The sequence below is a fragment of the Ambystoma mexicanum genome, chromosome 9 (genome assembly GCF_040938575.1).
Source record: "Ambystoma mexicanum isolate Mex_15411 chromosome 9, UKY_AmexF1_1, whole genome shotgun sequence".
NCBI lineage: Eukaryota > Metazoa > Chordata > Amphibia > Caudata > Ambystomatidae > Ambystoma > Ambystoma mexicanum.
In genome coordinates this window covers 883,651,203-883,668,205 of record NC_090931.1, presented here as the reverse complement: position 1 = coordinate 883,668,205, position 17,003 = coordinate 883,651,203, and the positions used below count along the sequence as shown (strand labels likewise).

The following is a 17,003-nucleotide window of genomic DNA, read 5'->3' as shown; positions in this document are numbered from 1 at the left end:
GATTATAGCCCATTCACATTTCCTCAGAATGGTTTTAGACAGTCAAAGGCCGGAGTCAATGCCCGCCACTGTGCAATGTCCGGGTTCTATTCCGCCGCCTTTACCTGAAGGAGATGAAGCCGCAGCTGATCAGCGGGAGGAAGAGGAGGCACAGGATGATCTTCCAGTTCTTTGTGTCACGTGATATATGGCCATACCACTGCTTGGACAGGAAGTTCTGTGGTTAAGAATGGACAGGTTTTACAGACTTTCTCACATCGTCATGTTTTCACATAAATCTCATGCCCCATTCCTCCCATTTCTTAGCGCTGCACAAATATATCTCAGGACTCGTTGCGATAACCAGTGAGAAAAAGTGGCCACCAAGCTTCCATGGTATCATTACATATTATCCCCTCCAGAAATATCGCTGCATATCGTCTGGAACGGCCATAGGCGATATTTTTGGGAGGAAAACTTTGGGTGTTTTTGGGAGCGGGGGTTGCGTGGGTGTTCCCTGCTCCTTTAAAAATAATTCAGGGGTTGCAGGGGTGTCCCCGCAGGTTTCATGCCTTAATATCGTAGCAAAAATATGGCGATATTTTTGTATGCCGATATTTTTGCGGGGATATTAACACATGGAACCGCTTCCACGCTACTTAAATTACTGATCTTTCTTCTTTTAAGGCTATAGATTTTTAAAAGCACTTTTAAAGCACAAGCCTGATATTGGTATGGTCCCCTGATGGGGGGTAACAAATGCCCCTTCAGGCGCAAGGGGGCACCTCTTTCTTGGGACCCGAAGATTGGCCAAAACCCTGTTTGTGTCTTTGTGAGGCAGGCTTCTGAGGGGACCCTTCCACATTTTACAGCGGGGGCGGGGGGGGGGGTACTTTATGTTAGTTTGCTTAACTGGAATTACAGGTCTGAGAAAAGTAGACACAATCCAGCCATTGGTTGAGAAAATATCCCACTGGGGAGGACGCAGGTCTTTCCCTCCTTCCTAAAGCTCAGGTGGTCCAAGGCCTCCGGTGGTATTTGCAAGAGAGTTTTTGCGGAATAATGGTGCATGCGGTAAAGGTTTGTCTGAACGGAGGAGTTTAGAGAACACACATGGTGCCCCTCCCTTGTTAGTATTAGTAATAGGCTTTTTGGCATATAGTGATTTGCGCTGAGTGCACAGGGGAGTGGCAAAGCCAGGGGGACAGTGAGGGCAGCTGCCCCGCCCCTGGTGCCCAGTGTGCCCCCATTCTCCGACTGGTGCCCTTTTATCAATCCCACCCGGCACCAAAAGCTGCCACTGCGACAGGGCCAGGGTTGGAGACCTTAACATATAGCAGGCCTCTGCAGGTTTCTCAACATGATGGACATGGTTAAAGGGTCTTCGAGCATGTGCACCTAACTCTCTGAACAAATACATATTTGAGAACATTGAGAACTACCCCAAAGCACAGTTAGATTTGGGAATCATATTGTGTGAGCCAGACCGGTGCATAGATTGTTACCTCAGTGTCTTGGACTCGTTCTGTCAACTGGGTATCGAGTGGACTTGGCTCTCTCCCTGTCAGATTGTGCATGTTTCTTGGGTTGCTTTGGTGTGTCTCTGCCTCTTTCTGATACCTTGGCTCTGGGGTGATGCCGTGATTGTGCTCGTTATTACACACCCTCTTCTTGGTCTCTCGGGTGTGTGGGCACCTCCCTGTTTTTTTTTTTTCTCCAGTGGTATCTCCACCCCTCTCCAATACAGGATTTGCTGTTTGGTGTGTGAGTGCATCTGTTTCTCTTAGTCCTCTGGTTAGACCAAGGACATCTCTGCATCTTCATGTGACACGGGGTCCTAAGTCACCTTTCTGTGTTGCTGCATTATTACGCAGACTCTAGGCTGGCCACAGAGGGTCTCTCATTGTTCTTGTGACTAGGGCCTCCTGTCGTCCATCTTCTATTTGTTTAATTCCATTGACTCCTGGTGGCCCCTCGTCTGCCTCTTATTTTTCATGGTGGGTCAACCTCCTTTGGTCTATATTTGTTATAATGTAAAACTTCTGCTTGGACCTATTCTGTCTCCGCTGATTGCCACGTGCACTCGTGGCTGGACCACATACGGTTCGGATTGCATGTAAATGCACACCGGCTTGCCTCCTTTGTTTCTCCATGCATTATTACGTGGACTGTGGCTGGCCCTCATGCATCTCGATTTCATTAGAACACGGTGTCCTGGTGCACCCTGGATTGCCCTTTTCCCTTTCTGTTACCTGGATTGCTGCTTGGCCCTACTGTGTATTATGCAACCCTCTGTTATGCAACCCGGATGTGTTAAGGGTTACTCTTGGCTTTAAAGGGCGCGTGTCTGGCAAGGATTGTTCTCATGGTCCGCGTCAGCCCTTTTATGTCACCTGCACTACAGGATAGTACGCTTTTGGCTATTCCTCCCAAGTGGGGTATTTTTCTGGGGAATATCTGGTATTATTAATCCCCTGTGGAATCCAGGATGGCAGTGTGTATTTTATTGATTAACAGGTATAGCCTTTGGATCAGAAATAGGGTTTTGTATTCCAGGTTTTTTTCGCTGAGTTTTTTGCTGAATATTTTTTGCTGAAAAAACTCATCAACATTTTTTTTAGATTTGGGGGGGTGCCCCTAATCTCCCAGCCCTATTGTCTAGTCCCTATTCCTCAAACACCCCTTCGCCTTATATCCCCTTCCCAAGCCCCCCTCTTTTGTTTGCTGAATTTTTCGGCCAAAAACGTTCAGTAAAAAACTCCACGAAAAAAAGCCTGGCGATGTAACAATGTTGTACCAGAATTAGCGTACTTCGGGAGGGATAAAGAACACAAAGGCACTCCCTGGGTCGGGGTCGGGTACCTTCACACAGCAGGATGTGTATTCCTGGATGTGAGAGTTGCAAGGGTGGAAAGGAGGGCTATAGACATACACAAGAAACAGACATAAACAAATAACCAACAGGGGGCAGGTTTGAGCAGGCGGCGCCTCTCTATTTCCACCTGCATGGATTGTACCACTAAAGGGCAATGGGGGGCTTGGGTCCTATTCTTCATACCTGGACTCCTGGCTGTGCAATAAACTGCTGATCTTTTGCTTCCACGGCCAGCTCGAGGCAGTTGCTGCCCCCCCAAGCTTCACAGGAATAGACCAGCAGCTGCTCAGCAAGGTCCTCGTCGCTGCTGTAGCATTCGCTGAAGAGTTCTGGGAGAAAACACAGAGAGCAAAAAAGGACAAGAACTCATTAAAGGACCAGGCAAAGATGGGGCGGAACGTTGGAATACGAGCAGACTTGATTACAGAGGGAAATGAAAGAGGTCTTGCCATGAAAATGCCTCAGAGGAGCGGGGAGGCGAGAGAAAACCCAGCCAAATGTCTTCCGTGTGACCGACTATACTCTAACACAATATCATTTTAGAAGTATCAGCCTGGTAACTGTCTGGCGTTGCCCCTATCGCACGAAACCTTAAATATCACTGGCCGGCTAGGACATCTCCCATCTGCTCAACAGGCCAATGGACCGCGGCTCGCGCCCTCTGCTGACTTCACAGTACCTCCACCCCTCACTCTAAGAGCCAGTCCAGTTCCACAAATAATGTGCGCACTAATGTTAAATAGTTTTGCTAGGGGTTCAAGAAAATATCTCTTCCAGTCAACAAACCACAGTTGAATTGGGTGTTATTCAATATTTTCTGGTTTGCTCGGGATGCTGGACTGCAGCCAGAGATATCTATGCCCACAACATGGCTTCAATAGTGACTGAAATTACTAAAAACGGCAAGTAAGGGAATGAGTGAGTGAGAAATTGAGTGAGTCAATGAAGTGTGAGTATCACACACTGAATCCAAACCTCTTTTGTTTCTGGAGAAATTCAGTTTAGGAGCCAGTGCTTCTGAACGGTCCTGGAAGTGTATGAAAAGAAGTAGTGGAACTATGTTCCCTGTTGGCCTGCCCCCCGAACACCGCAAACCGCATTGTCACACCCACGTATAATCCAAACCCTCACTTTTAAGGGAACGTTCAATGCAGTGCACTGATGTGCGAGATTCAACTTCTTCCTACACTTTTATTTTAAAACGAAACTATTCTGGAACAGTTTTAAAAAAATATAGGAACAGTAAAACTTTAAGAAAAAAGAAAGTAGAGGAACGCTGCTCCCAACTTCCCCGGCCCACTTCTGGATGAGGAACTCCCCAGGCTTTCACCTGGTGCAGTACACAAGCAGCATCCCGGCAGCAGACCACATTTACAAAAATATGTATATCTGTGGTGGTAGTTTCTTACGAGGATCTTCCTCACTTGCATTGGGCGCAGACCACGCAAATACGAGAATCCCTTTTGCTTAGGCACATTCTCTGCTCTTCGCTTCAGGCCATGGAGCTGTGCTCTGAATGCGTGCCACGCAGAAGGTGGCGCACAGGAAGAGCGCATTTCCTTGGTGCACTTTCAAAGGGGAAAGGTGGGTTCCCTGGGCACTTTGGGGGCCACCCCAGGTGGTGTTGGAGAGGTACTGTGACGGACTCCCTCAGGACAATTGAGAAAGGGGGCAGACTAAGGAGGCAAGGAACAGGCCGATCTCAGTTCCGGGTGAATGTGAGAAGGGCCGAAGCTCAGACCGGACAAGCACAAATATATGCAGGTTTTAAGGGCTAATCCAATACTGAGGCAGTTCTTGAAGAACACTTTGGGCCTAATTCACAAATGCGTTTTATAATGGCAAACCCCCATTGGAAAATTCTCTGTGAAAAATGGCCAATTAGTCCTAAAGCTGTCTGGACTATACAAACTTGTGAAGTCACAATAATTCGATGGCTGGTGGGACTGGGACAGAGGCAGTCACATGTCGGAGACATGCACCCTATTCTTCCAAAGGTCAGAATGGCTTTTAAAGGCATCCTCTTTTTTCTAAATCTGACTATTACCCTCTTTGTTAGTCAGCTTCTTATGGTCTCCCTAGGGTAGCAGCACGCATCTAATGGTAAGGCACTGCTATTAACATGTTGCTGAACCTCCTCAGCTCACCAACTGCTCGGGTCTCATACACACCGACTGCTTGGGTCTCATACTCACCGACTGCTCAGGCCTCATACTCACCGACTGCTCAGGTCTCATACTCACCGACTTCTCGGGTCTCATACTCACTGACTGCTTGGGTCTCATACTCACCGACTGCTCGGGTCTCATACTCACCGAATACTCGGGTCTCATACTCACCGACTGCTCGGGTCTCATACTCACCGCGACTGCTTGGGTCTCATACTCACCGACTGCTCGGGTCTCATACTCACCGACTGCTTGGGTCTCATACTCACCGACTGCACGGGTCTCATACTCACCGACTGCTCGGGTCTCATACTCACCGCGACTGCTTGGGTCTCATACTCACCGACTGCTCGGGTCTCATACTCACCGACTGCTTGGGTCTCATACTCACCGACTGCACGGGTCTCATACTCGTTGGCAATTTCCTCTGACTCCCCAGCGGCATTGATATCATTCTTGACTTTGGCCAAGCTCTTCAACAGCTTGCTAGCTCCCAGTGCAGCAAGTGTGCATCCTCTGGTCTGTATGGGCAAAGGAGGCATATCCAAAGAATTAGGAAGAACCCAAAACAAGCAACAAGTCAAACAATCTCATGTGAAATATCAAAATATTCTGCATATTTGCATATACATCGGTTCTATTCATTTGCGTCTTGTCCGGTCTATGTTAATTCACTCTAAAAGCATCTAGAGACTTTTTAAATTGCAGTGCTGTACTATAAAAAACTTAAAATGAATAGCCGCCCCTGCTGGCAGGCTATTCCTTTTGAGTTTTTGAGGCATGGGTGGGGTGGGGGGGATTTTGAATGTGCTATATATTGCTGGGGGAGGGTCGCCGGTGGGGGTTGTTTTGTATTATGATGATTTTAATAAAAGTGTTCAGAAAAAAAAGGAATAACCCGCCTTTATCAAAGTTCCAGCGACAAAGAATAACCAGATTATCAGATTAGTTTGTGTCTCCTTTTAGATTTTCTTATAGAGTTCTGCACACCACTGGTTGTCAGGGATGTCACAGGGGAATCGCTGAGAGGGGCAAAGCTATGCAGGCCATCCTAAGAAAATACATGAACTCCATGTTTTTACCCTTTTGTAACTGTTCACAATCATGAGGGCAATATAGGATTTGATGCAGGCAGGATGGCGCACAGCTCTACTCCCAGACTTTTCCGGCAGCTTGGGACCTTCAGGAGGAATGCTTCTCAAGACCTAAACTAGAGGTGTGGCGGATAATAGAGTCTAACTCTCTAGTTCTCGAAGCGTGAACCCATGCACTAGTTGTACAGTTTCCGATTGGTCAGACCCGAGAAAGCCAGTGTACTCCATCTGAGTTAAGACGAGCTGCTCTATCTGGCTGGAGCTCAGAAGAAGGTGTGTGGCTACATTCTGGGCTCATTAGAGATGGACTAGGAAGAGTATGGGTAGCTGCTGGTGGGTGGAAGGCAATAAGTAGTTCATCTGGAGATTGTACCCATGTCTATAAGCAGTGCCCGGGAATGGGCATCACCACTGATGAATTCTTACTCACAGACCAATGCCACTGGTAATGGGCAGGCCAGGTTCTTAAGCCAGAGGAGGGCATTGTAGCCAAATATTAGGACCTTATTGTTAACACCAGCTTATTGTAAACCAAGTTATTTTCCTTGAGAGAAAATGCCATGCAAACGGAGATAATGGCTAAAGAAAACCATGAACTTTGGAAGTTGAGTGCTTTCCTAGTTGAAAGGGACTGATTATAAGTTGGGTATCATCAGCATTCATGTAGGAGTTAAACTTACATGAAAGAATCTGTGTGGCCAGCACTTGAAGGTCCAAATTATACACAGCCTACAGTGGGAGCTCAGGGTATTTCCTCTCACTGTAGAGGTGTAGGTATTGCCATACTGTGATCGCCGGCGCTCGAGTAAGGCACCACTCTGCCTCCCTGTGAACTAAAATAAAGTCTAGCAGATCATGACAAGCAACAACCTCTGAACGATACCCAGTTTTGACATCAAAGTGCGAGGCATTTTCAATCTGACTATACTAGCTTGGTTGCACCATTCCATTAGCTTCTGTTACCAACAACCTGTACCTTTACACACAGTTCATTCCTGACTATGCCACTCTTGGCTCAGGGTTGGCAGGCACAGAATTAACATTCTGTGTAAACCAACCTTCCAGGATTGCCCAAACATGCTCTTGAGCCACTCATGCATCCAACATTACATTGTGTACTAAATTACAATTCTCACAATCTGTTTTGGAAACACAACTCTATTATCACAAAAGTTTAGGACGTACCCACCTAACAGGGCTGACATGTACCCATGCCGTCACAAGTTATTCCCCCCCCCCGCGCTGCATCCCCCAGCCGTGCATTTGTAGCATCTATTTGCCGCTTTCCCATCCTCTTATCTCCCCATTGCTCATTTTCTTTCTGCCAGTAGATGGATACTTCTCGCATTGGCACAGTACACCACTCCACAGACCAGAAGACTACATGATCTAAAACTACTACACTGCTGATTTGGCAATATAAAAGAATATTGACAAAACATATAAACATAATAAAACAATAGTTAGATAGTGAGGAATCATAAGAGAACCTTAAGGAAGTCGTTTTAGGGGCAGATGGGGGGAGAGGAAGCGATCCTGATGGCAATAACTGCAAATATACCCAACTTACAAACCCTCTTACCTGTAACCCTCCCATCCCGAGCACTGCACACGAATATTAATTAAATTCAACTCCATAAACTAAAGGCTTTGAACGCTTATGGCCTCTCCTTGAAAATCTCTGCCCAGCCGTCAGGATCCTGGAACACATAACAAGAAGCCACCAGGCTTGGTTTTCCTGAACCCCTCCATTCAAGCATTTCGGCTTGTCCCCAATCCCAGAAATCGATTGACACACAATTCTCTGAAAGAAATATGCTTTCAATTGCACACTTATTTAAAATAGGAGATGGTAGGGCTAAACTCTTTGCAGGGCAAGGGAAGGTTTGACCACTAGAGCGACACCTTCGAGGATGCTATCCTAATGGGGCAATGCTATTTTGGGCTCTGATGAGGTCGTGACGTTTCAGAACTCAGAAGGCGGGAAAGCCAGTGGTATAGCAAGATATGGACTGTGAAATGTGATGAAATAACAAACAAGTGCCTATAGTCCACCTTCTATGTGCGACAATAGAAAAATGTGCCATGCAACCCACCAGGCTATGCAGAAAATTGGGGAAGGAACCTGTGCGACTTCTTGTAGTTATATTTGGAATCCTGTCCTCTGTATTCGATTATGAAGTAAAACATTAATTAGACCAGGAAAGTAAAGGATTGGAAGTCCGGCAGGTAGATTGAGGAAAAGCTTCCTGAAAACTGGTAAGCATTATGCCACGGTTCCACATGGAAAAAACCAAGATGGTTGAGGAATTTATTGAAACCTTGTTGTTACTGGGGTAGAAAGTAGCCCAATAATTGCTGAATCAATTTAAAGTAGAGGCGGCAAAAGCACATTCGGCCGAAGGCTGAAGAGGGCTGGAAGATCTGCAGAGAAGGAGAAGTTGGGAGCGAATTTGGATCTCCTCCTCCAAAAGCAGCCGAAAAAGAAGAAAAAGAACCGAACTGAGCAGCATTCCTGGGACAAGTTACAGTGCACACATAGAAGCAAAGTTGCCCTGGGGACGGTGCTGAACGAAGATGAGAGAATGAGGTGTCCATTGGCTGGTGTGTGTGAAGATCCTCAGAGCAGTGAGGAGCGCTTGGAGAGGCACTTCAGTATTCAGAAGAAGTACAGGCATGGAATGTTTGCATTTGTCCTGAATTTACCAAAGTGCCCCACAAAGAAATCCATGAAGAGGATTAATAAGTCACTGAAGACTACAAAAAAGTCCAGCAATGAATGTTGGGAAATGTATTGAATGTGCCAAAGTGGTTGTGGAGAGAGTCTTTGAAGAATGGTGGAGAGGCAGGGCTGTTTGTGAAGAGGACCGGGCATTGAATATTGGCAAATGTAGTTAAGTGCCTGCCGCCAGGGTTCAACAATGACTGGTGGTGGTCGGAGGATCACTGGGGCCGTGAAGAGCACTATAGGAAAGGTGCAGGAACCATGAAGAGCTAGTGATGGTGTCAAAGACGCTGGTACCATAAAGAGTGCTGGCAGGGCGGTGCCAAAAGACTGAACGTCAGGAAAAAATAGTGAAAGTACCCAAAGGGTTTTGCAAGAAAGAGACACATACAAGTGAATAGTGAACAACGGGAAAGTGAGGAGAGAAGATGCCTCAGGTGTCCTTGAGTGAATAGAGAGAAGCAGTTATGGAGGTAATACAGGAGGCAGAGGAGAACCCAGACAAAGGGCTACATGAGACATTGCAACTGGGGGCCTTCAGTCTAAATCTTGTTTCTGAGAGCGGGGGACCCTGTGATAAGAGAAGAAAACAAGTTAGGGAGTTTCTATTCAGGTGTCAGTGAAACCCGATGCAGACCGGTAAGAAAGGCTGAAGCAGCAGGGGTCAGTTTAAGAGAGTGGTACCTCTGTTTTCCATTCCCAATAGAAAGTACCTGAAGATCACAGATTCACATACAGTAATACTCAAACTGGTTGCTTAGGATTAGAGAAAGAAACAGACTGAGGTCAGCTGATAGAAGAGAATTCCAATAGAGAGGCTGGAGAGGAAATGGAGTGCCTAACTGTAGCAAAGAACATGAATCCAACACTAGGGAGAAGATGTACTTTGAGTGATCAGAGGAAATGATGATATTAATATTAAAAAAGAGACCTAGTTGAAGAATGAAATATGCAAACACTAAATATGCAAAATACTTGAAATATTTTTGGTTTGGGAATGATCTACTGAGGACGCCACTCCACCACATGCATTCATCCAGGGTTGTCCAACTCCAGGCCTCGAGGGCCTGACACCTGACAGGTTTTCAGGATATCCCTCATTAATATTCATGAGAAATCATTGTATGCAAATCTATCTCATGAATATTAATGAGGGATATAAAATCCAACATGATTCCAGCCCTTGAGGCCTCGAGTTGGACAACTTTGCTTATACAGTGCATGCATCAGTGTTTGTGTGCCCATGCACAACATTGACATACTGTCTCATTCATTAAAGGTAACATGATTGATACAACGTGCTGGCTGACCCTAAAGGATGAACACCCTGACCCTGTCAGGAGTTCCTTGCCCTAGGTGGGAGGTGGTGCGCCGCCTATATAATAGGGATAGCAGGAGAAAAAACTGTCCCCCATCATTACTATTCTCATTAGTTGTATCAAGAAAGAATGTATTTCTAGTTGTTTAAAAACCCAGAGGACAACCACTCAATTATTGTAGAGACAGGACAGTTTATTAGATCCTGTCAATGTTCTTATTGTGTGAAAAAGTGCTGCCCGGGGATTTGGTGTAAGTATTTTATTCACCCACAGGGATCAGAAGTTCCACACAAGAGTGGTTGTACTCGGATCAGTTTGTGCAGAAGGATCCCTTGGGTGAGGGGTCTTCAGCGTGTGGGAGTTGGACCAACCCATTTGAAGTTCAATAAACATCCTTGAGCTGTGATTACTTGTGCTTGTCTTCACTGTTTGATACCATGCCTTCCTTACAAGACCATTTGAAACACTTGAAATTTAGAATGTTCATATTTTCGATGTTTCGCAGAAATTTCATTGGCTAGTCTACCTCATATCCTTAGTCCTGGACGTATGTTAGTGAAGTATAATTAGAGCAAACAGTTCAACAGTATCCCAACATGTCACCTCCTCATGTGGCTCACATTGATTTCTGCCACCCCGGAACAATTTGCAGTTAGGAAAATAACACGTTTTCTGACTGTCAGAACTTAATTACAATACCATTGGCCAGCACCATTGAGGACTGAACACGAGACACCCTGCTTGTGGTGGGAAGGGAGACATTCACATGATACCAGCTAGATAATGGTCTTCATAAACCCTGTGGTGGATAATCTGAAGGCTGGCCACCTCCCAGGAACACAATGAATTACCAGCTGATTGGTTCTGCCAGGAACGGCACACCTTCAGTGTCCCTTTCTCATAGTCACCTGCCGATGGGCACCGGTGGCCATGTGAGCGCTCCACTGGCTCAGATTAATTTCCCCCCATACTCCATGTGATTGCGAGAATGGCTGACCACCCTGTAATTACATTACCCAGTCTTGTTCTAGCAGCTCGATTTGCCTGTGACGAGCAGCTTCAGCTCCATCTCCCCTCACTGGCCCCCGGACTGCAGGTTATGTATTTTAGATCGGGTTTCCCAGGCTGGGACTGCCCTGGTGGTTCCCCTGCCGAGTGTGTTTACCAAGGATGTTGTTTTTCCTTATCTTGTACTAATTATACAAAGATCCCTTGGGCTGACGATAGACACAAAGCATCTCCACCCTTGCCCTTCCCAGTGAGGTCTTCTTTTATAGTGTGACTGGGGCTTGGTGTTCCCATGTTTTCCCCCCTAGAAGGTGCCCATCAGCCCCCTTCCTTACTTTCACAGGTGGTAGGTGCGTCCCCACATCTGGCGCTTTAGCACTTTTAAGACAGTTCGGATGGGAAATTAACTATTACTGCAGTCATTCCTTGGTTGGTTGAATGGGTGTGATATAAATATCAAGTTCACGATTACCTGGGACAGACAGTCCATTAATTTTCTCGACCTGTGTATATACAGAGAGGGTAATTTTTTTTAAAACTGAACTTTACAGAGAAAATACAGATTGTGAAAGTCTGCAACACTTTTCCAGTTTCCATCCATTGGGATTAAAAACTAACCTACCTCATTCCATAAGAAAAACAATTCAATGGAAAGATTGGTCTATGCTACCACCTTCTGCCCAGTAAGTGATGAGATCAAATGGATTATCAACAAAAAATGATATCTTGTGAAAAATGAGGGCATTCTAGCAAATAAACTCTTGTTCGCTTTCAAGAGAAATTATAATTTAAACAAAAATTGGTACAGACACGCAAACAGACTAAGACATATCCTTCTCTTGAGGCAAGGTGGGGACTCCCTCCGATAAAAGGAAATTATAAATTTGCGCAGTGCGTTGCCTATCAATTTACTGAAACAAAACATACTTTTGAGTATGGAGATATCAAATGGCGTTTACTCTCTCACACAAATTGTAACAGCAAATCTGTTGTGTATATTATTGAATGCCTGTGTAAATTATTGTACATAGGCAAAACAACACAGCCAGTAAAACAACAAATCTTTTTTTCAATGTGGTTTATATTAATGTGTAGTAAGGGCTTTGGAATGTTTACGCAGTGGCTGCACAGAAGAATGAGTTGCTTAAGATTTATTGGAAAACACAATGCAGACCATCCAAGATGGTCACTGCGCTAAATAACTGTCAGGTCCTGATCACGAGGCACATGAGTGAATGCATATTCTGTTTCTATCCGGGTGTTTTCAATGGGAGTTTGGCCCTTAACTTTCCTTTTGCAGATGGAGTGCTTCCCAAACCATCATAGCTACAGAGAATCTAGTAGCTGATTGGAGAGGATTTTATCTAGCAGCTGGTTGGTGGTTCAGGCGAACTTTGAGTTGAAACAGGCATTCTAAACTGCCTTTCATTGTCCTTCGTTAAGCAGGAAGGTCCTGTGTCTTTTTCTCTTGAGTTCAGGCCTTAATCAGGAAAGCTGGTCAAGTTCCAGATTAAGAAATCATCCAGAAGTAATTAAGTCTGCGAGGGGCATGAAAAGCAGATTGTTTGGTCGCAGCGCAGCGATATTCAGCACTTTAGATAAGTCAGGAAAATTCAAGTCTTCATGAAACTGGTGTTATTGTTTTAGTTATTTTATTATTTAGTTTGGGTCATTAGTCAGGCCAGTTAATAATTAGTCTTCTTACTCCGTTCGAGTTTCAGTTAAGTTAAAGACTTTAAATGTGCTTCGCGCACCAGCTGAAGCAAAAGAAATCCCTCTGTGTTCAATGCACATGTTCAAGGTTCAGCGTTCACTAGCATACTTCGTATGAAGGAATATGAATGGTCCTGTGAGTAGCACTCAACCCAAAACAAATCAGAAACTTTTGTTTCCTACAAAGTTGGGTGTGCGCGCATGACCGAAAGAAGGGCATAAACTTGAATACCCCCAACGGACACAAGCCAGTCATGAAATGTTTGCTTTCTACAAAGTAAGGTGCGCGCGCATGTCCGAAGGAATAGGGTATGCATGCATACTTCCTATTGATATTTGCAGCGTGCATTCTCTGAAATAAACGTATTCACCTGTAAGAGAGTAGTGTTAGTTTGAGATAGTTAAACTATAGTCATGCTCATTGGAGTAGTGACATAATTTTCTTCATGAAACTCAGAGTTCGAAACGAAGATTGAAATAAGTTCAAAACAACTTTTCAGTTAATAAAAAATCAACTTCAGTGGAACATAACAACATAGCATGTTGGGACTTCATTCAGAGCAACGTTTCCAGTTTAAAAATAAGATTTAAGTACCACTTGTTTTAAAAAGAAAGAAATGCAATATACAGTTAAAAGCTCAAAAAGAAATCTGAAAGTGTTATTTTCCAAAGTTGTTATTAAAGACAGTAATTCATCAAGACTTTGAAAAGGAGAAATCTTGATTACCTTTTGGAAATCCTTCTGGGCTCTGAAAGTCACTTGGAATTCCTCTCAGCTCTTGTAGAGGAATGCAAAGGTATTAATTGTTGTTAAGGGGTGAGAAGTTGGGCAAAGTGTGTTAGAGTAATAATAATGTAGTTGTTGTTTTCTCGCGCTCTGCAGATAATTCCCCAGAGGAAGACAGAGAATCTGTTACCTTTTTGTATTTTATCCACTTCCCCTTTCCCCCAGGGATGTTTGGCTTTCAGCTGTTACACTGATCAGTTGTTGACCATACATCTCAGGAGGTCGTTCACGTTCAGCGGCTCCTGCGGACAAGGAAGAGCGGGCCCTGACAATAACTAGAAGATTGTAGTTCGTCATCTCACGTCGGTAGTCACTGATCAACATGGCGGCCGGTGATTGAAGCTGTGTGGCAGATAGGATTAGTCCTTAATCAATACCAGTAGTAAGACATCTATGGCCATGTACTGGGTAAATTAAATTTTCCAAGCATGGAGGGATCCCATACCCTAATTGGGGGGCGGTGTTGTGGCAGCTGTTGGGCCATGTGTCGGGCGTGTGCCATGCACTGAAGATCAGGTTACGTGCGACACACTAGAATAGAATGCAAAGAGGAATAAGCACATCATCGTGTTTGAGAATTTGAGGAAATTATATGATATGATATTGCATTTATAACGCGCCTATACAAATGTGTTTCAAGGCGCAACGGGGCAAGGGATGGGGAACAGAGGGAAGGCAGAGCAAAGACAGAGACAAAGATCTTACTAGGCCAGGTGACATGGAGATCGCGCAAGTGCAGGGGAGGGGAGAAGTGGAAAATATTTACAGATATTGGGGGTCATTACGACCCGGGCGGTAATGGATTACCGGTACCGGTAAGGGCACCGGTACCGGTAATCCCTTACTGCCCTATTACAAGGTCCCTTTGCGGGTCCTCCCTTAACACCTGGTTTTACCAGGCATTAAGGACAGGACCAGCAAAGGGACTTTGGAGGTAATAACTGTACCACAATCTGCGGTACCGTTATTACCGCCTTCCCCATTCCCATTGAGCCCTATTGTGGCTCAATGGGAATGGGCAAGGGCCCTGGTGAATGGGGAATTACCGCCCCCGCCAACCTTGGAATGGGGTGGTAATACTTCCATTCACCAGGGCGGAGTCGGTATGGGTTTGGAGACAGCCATGGCGCTAATAGCGCCATAGTTACCTCCAAACTCGTAATGACCCCCATTGGTTTGTTGGAGTCCGGTAGCTCGGGAAGGACAGAAAACACGATTTATTTCCTCTGATTTGCAGGAATTTGAGATACGGACAATTGGAATACACATATGAGGAATTGGCATGCAAAGAGGTGAGCATTGAACTTGAATCAATTTCAAATAGGTAGTGAGGTCTATATAATAGGATTTAAGACGGGTGTCTACATTTTTTCATAGAAAGACATGTACTACGAGTATTTTAGTATGCAAGTGAAGTAGGGGTCCTTGAGTAGTGGTACTAGGAATACATACAAAAAGAAGGTGAGCATTAAAGTGATCTTCAATTGATGTGAATGGGAAGTGAGGTCGAAAACAATTATTGAAGATGGGTGTTATAATTTCTGGGTTATAGGACAAGTCTACACTAGGAGTACCAAGCTAAAATGAACTGGGAAGCCATGACACATTTTAGTAAAGCGCCCAACTACGTGAAACACGTATGACATCGCTGAAGCATCACTCAGCCTTTCAGAGTCTGGTGAAAGCTTGAAATTTTGCAAAGGCGCAGCACAATTATGTTACTGACAAAGAGATCATTTCTGAGTTGGGGTGAATATTAAAGCAGCAGCTCGAATCTCTATCGGTGGAGCCCCTCTCTGATAAAGAACAGGAACAAATTGTGCAGTGAATTGGGAATCTGTTACTTCCAAAAGGGAAGCTAAGGAGATAAACCAATGAAAATTAAAAGTAAGAAATGTCTTCTTCAAAAAGGAGATAAGAATATTTGTTATTTGAAGAAAAATGGTCTTTCCACTTATCGCAAGGCTTCCTTTTAACTCTGTAAGCAGGATCTGGGTGTTTGTTGAGAAGGCAGATGGAATCTCGAGAAACCTTCTATTAACAGACAAACCAAAAGTGATGAACAAAGATGACAAAGATGAACTTTATTACAACATACAGTGCTGATGCACAGATCACTAGAGGGATCCTTAAAAAAACATTGGAATATCTTGAAAATAGATGACAATGTAAGTAAATACCTGGATGAAACACCATCAATTGTGTACCGGAAATCACTGACTATCAAAAATATAATTAGTCCAACCTTCCTTAAACTAGAACAACCAAAAGACTTATGCAGGTTGCTAAATATGAAACCCCTAACAGGGAACCATAAATGCGGAAATTGCAAGATATGTCCCCGAATTATGAATGGAACATAAAGCTTGAAATTACTGAATGGGAACACAAAATTTATAACGCAATTTATAAACTGCAATGCCAAATTTGTAATCTATGGCATTAAGTGCATCTGAGAAAAATACTACATTGGGAGCACAATTCGAGCACTCAAAATACGGATTTTGGAACACATTAGAGCCATAGAAAATAAAGATTTGAGATACCCAATGGTGATACACTTTTGTACAGATCATTTGGAAACAGAAGTGGACAAAATTAAATATTTGGGTCTTGAAAAAGCAAAGGTGCCACTGAGAGGAGGCAACAGAGTTACTCCTCAGACAAAAAGAGGCAAAATTGATTTGTTTAATGGACACATTTGTGGCAGGTTTAAATTGTGATAATGAGATGTCAAATTGGTTGTAATTAGGAAACAGGAATAATTTGTTTTGTTTAAACTTTCAAACCTTAAGAAGCTAAACATGCTGGCCCTACCATTAATGAAAGGAAAGTGTGTTCAAATCTACTATTAACAATATGACAATATGTTAAATTAGGTAGAAGAAAATGTGTTGGAGTTTATATATAATTGGTATAAACTAAATCTGAGGTTATTTTCTCTGAGGAATACATTATCCTCTTTCAAATATAAGTTAATATAAAAAAATGCACAAATGAAATAACTCACAAAAGTAGTGGTAAACAAAAGGAATGTTTTCTTTCGTAGCTTATTTGGGCACGCTAGTGCAGTGTGAGAGAGAGAATAAATAGCATTAAAAAGACAGCCAAAAAAGATTTTCCCCTTGTCTCCTTCTTTATTTGGGTGGGTGGGTGGGAAAAGAAAAAGTCTTCTGTGTACACAGATGACTTGTGTTGCTCCGTACAGAACACCAAGCGTTGTGTTTCATGCTGCCGAGGCAGCTTCTTATATGCTGGTAGATTAGCCCTAGGAACTGCATGTGTGTGGGGGTGGTTTTCCACGCCCCCGGCCGGCTGGCGCCGACAGCAGTTAG

The 17,003-nt window shown here is 44.2% G+C and overlaps 1 protein-coding gene across 2 annotated transcripts in view; it reads right to left on the bottom strand.

Annotated features, from left to right (window-relative positions):
- TRPM8 (transient receptor potential cation channel subfamily M member 8) overlaps window positions 1–17,003 on the bottom strand; it is a 282,931-nt gene that overhangs the window by 122,182 nt on the left and 143,746 nt on the right. For both annotated transcript variants that reach the window (XM_069615995.1, XM_069615996.1), the window contains 3 exons: window positions 5,414–5,543; window positions 3,038–3,183; window positions 105–217 (listed from right to left, as the gene is read on the bottom strand). In XM_069615995.1, the coding sequence (XP_069472096.1) occupies window positions 105–217; window positions 3,038–3,183; window positions 5,414–5,543 (389 nt within the window). The remainder of the gene's footprint in view (window positions 1–104; window positions 218–3,037; window positions 3,184–5,413; window positions 5,544–17,003) is intronic.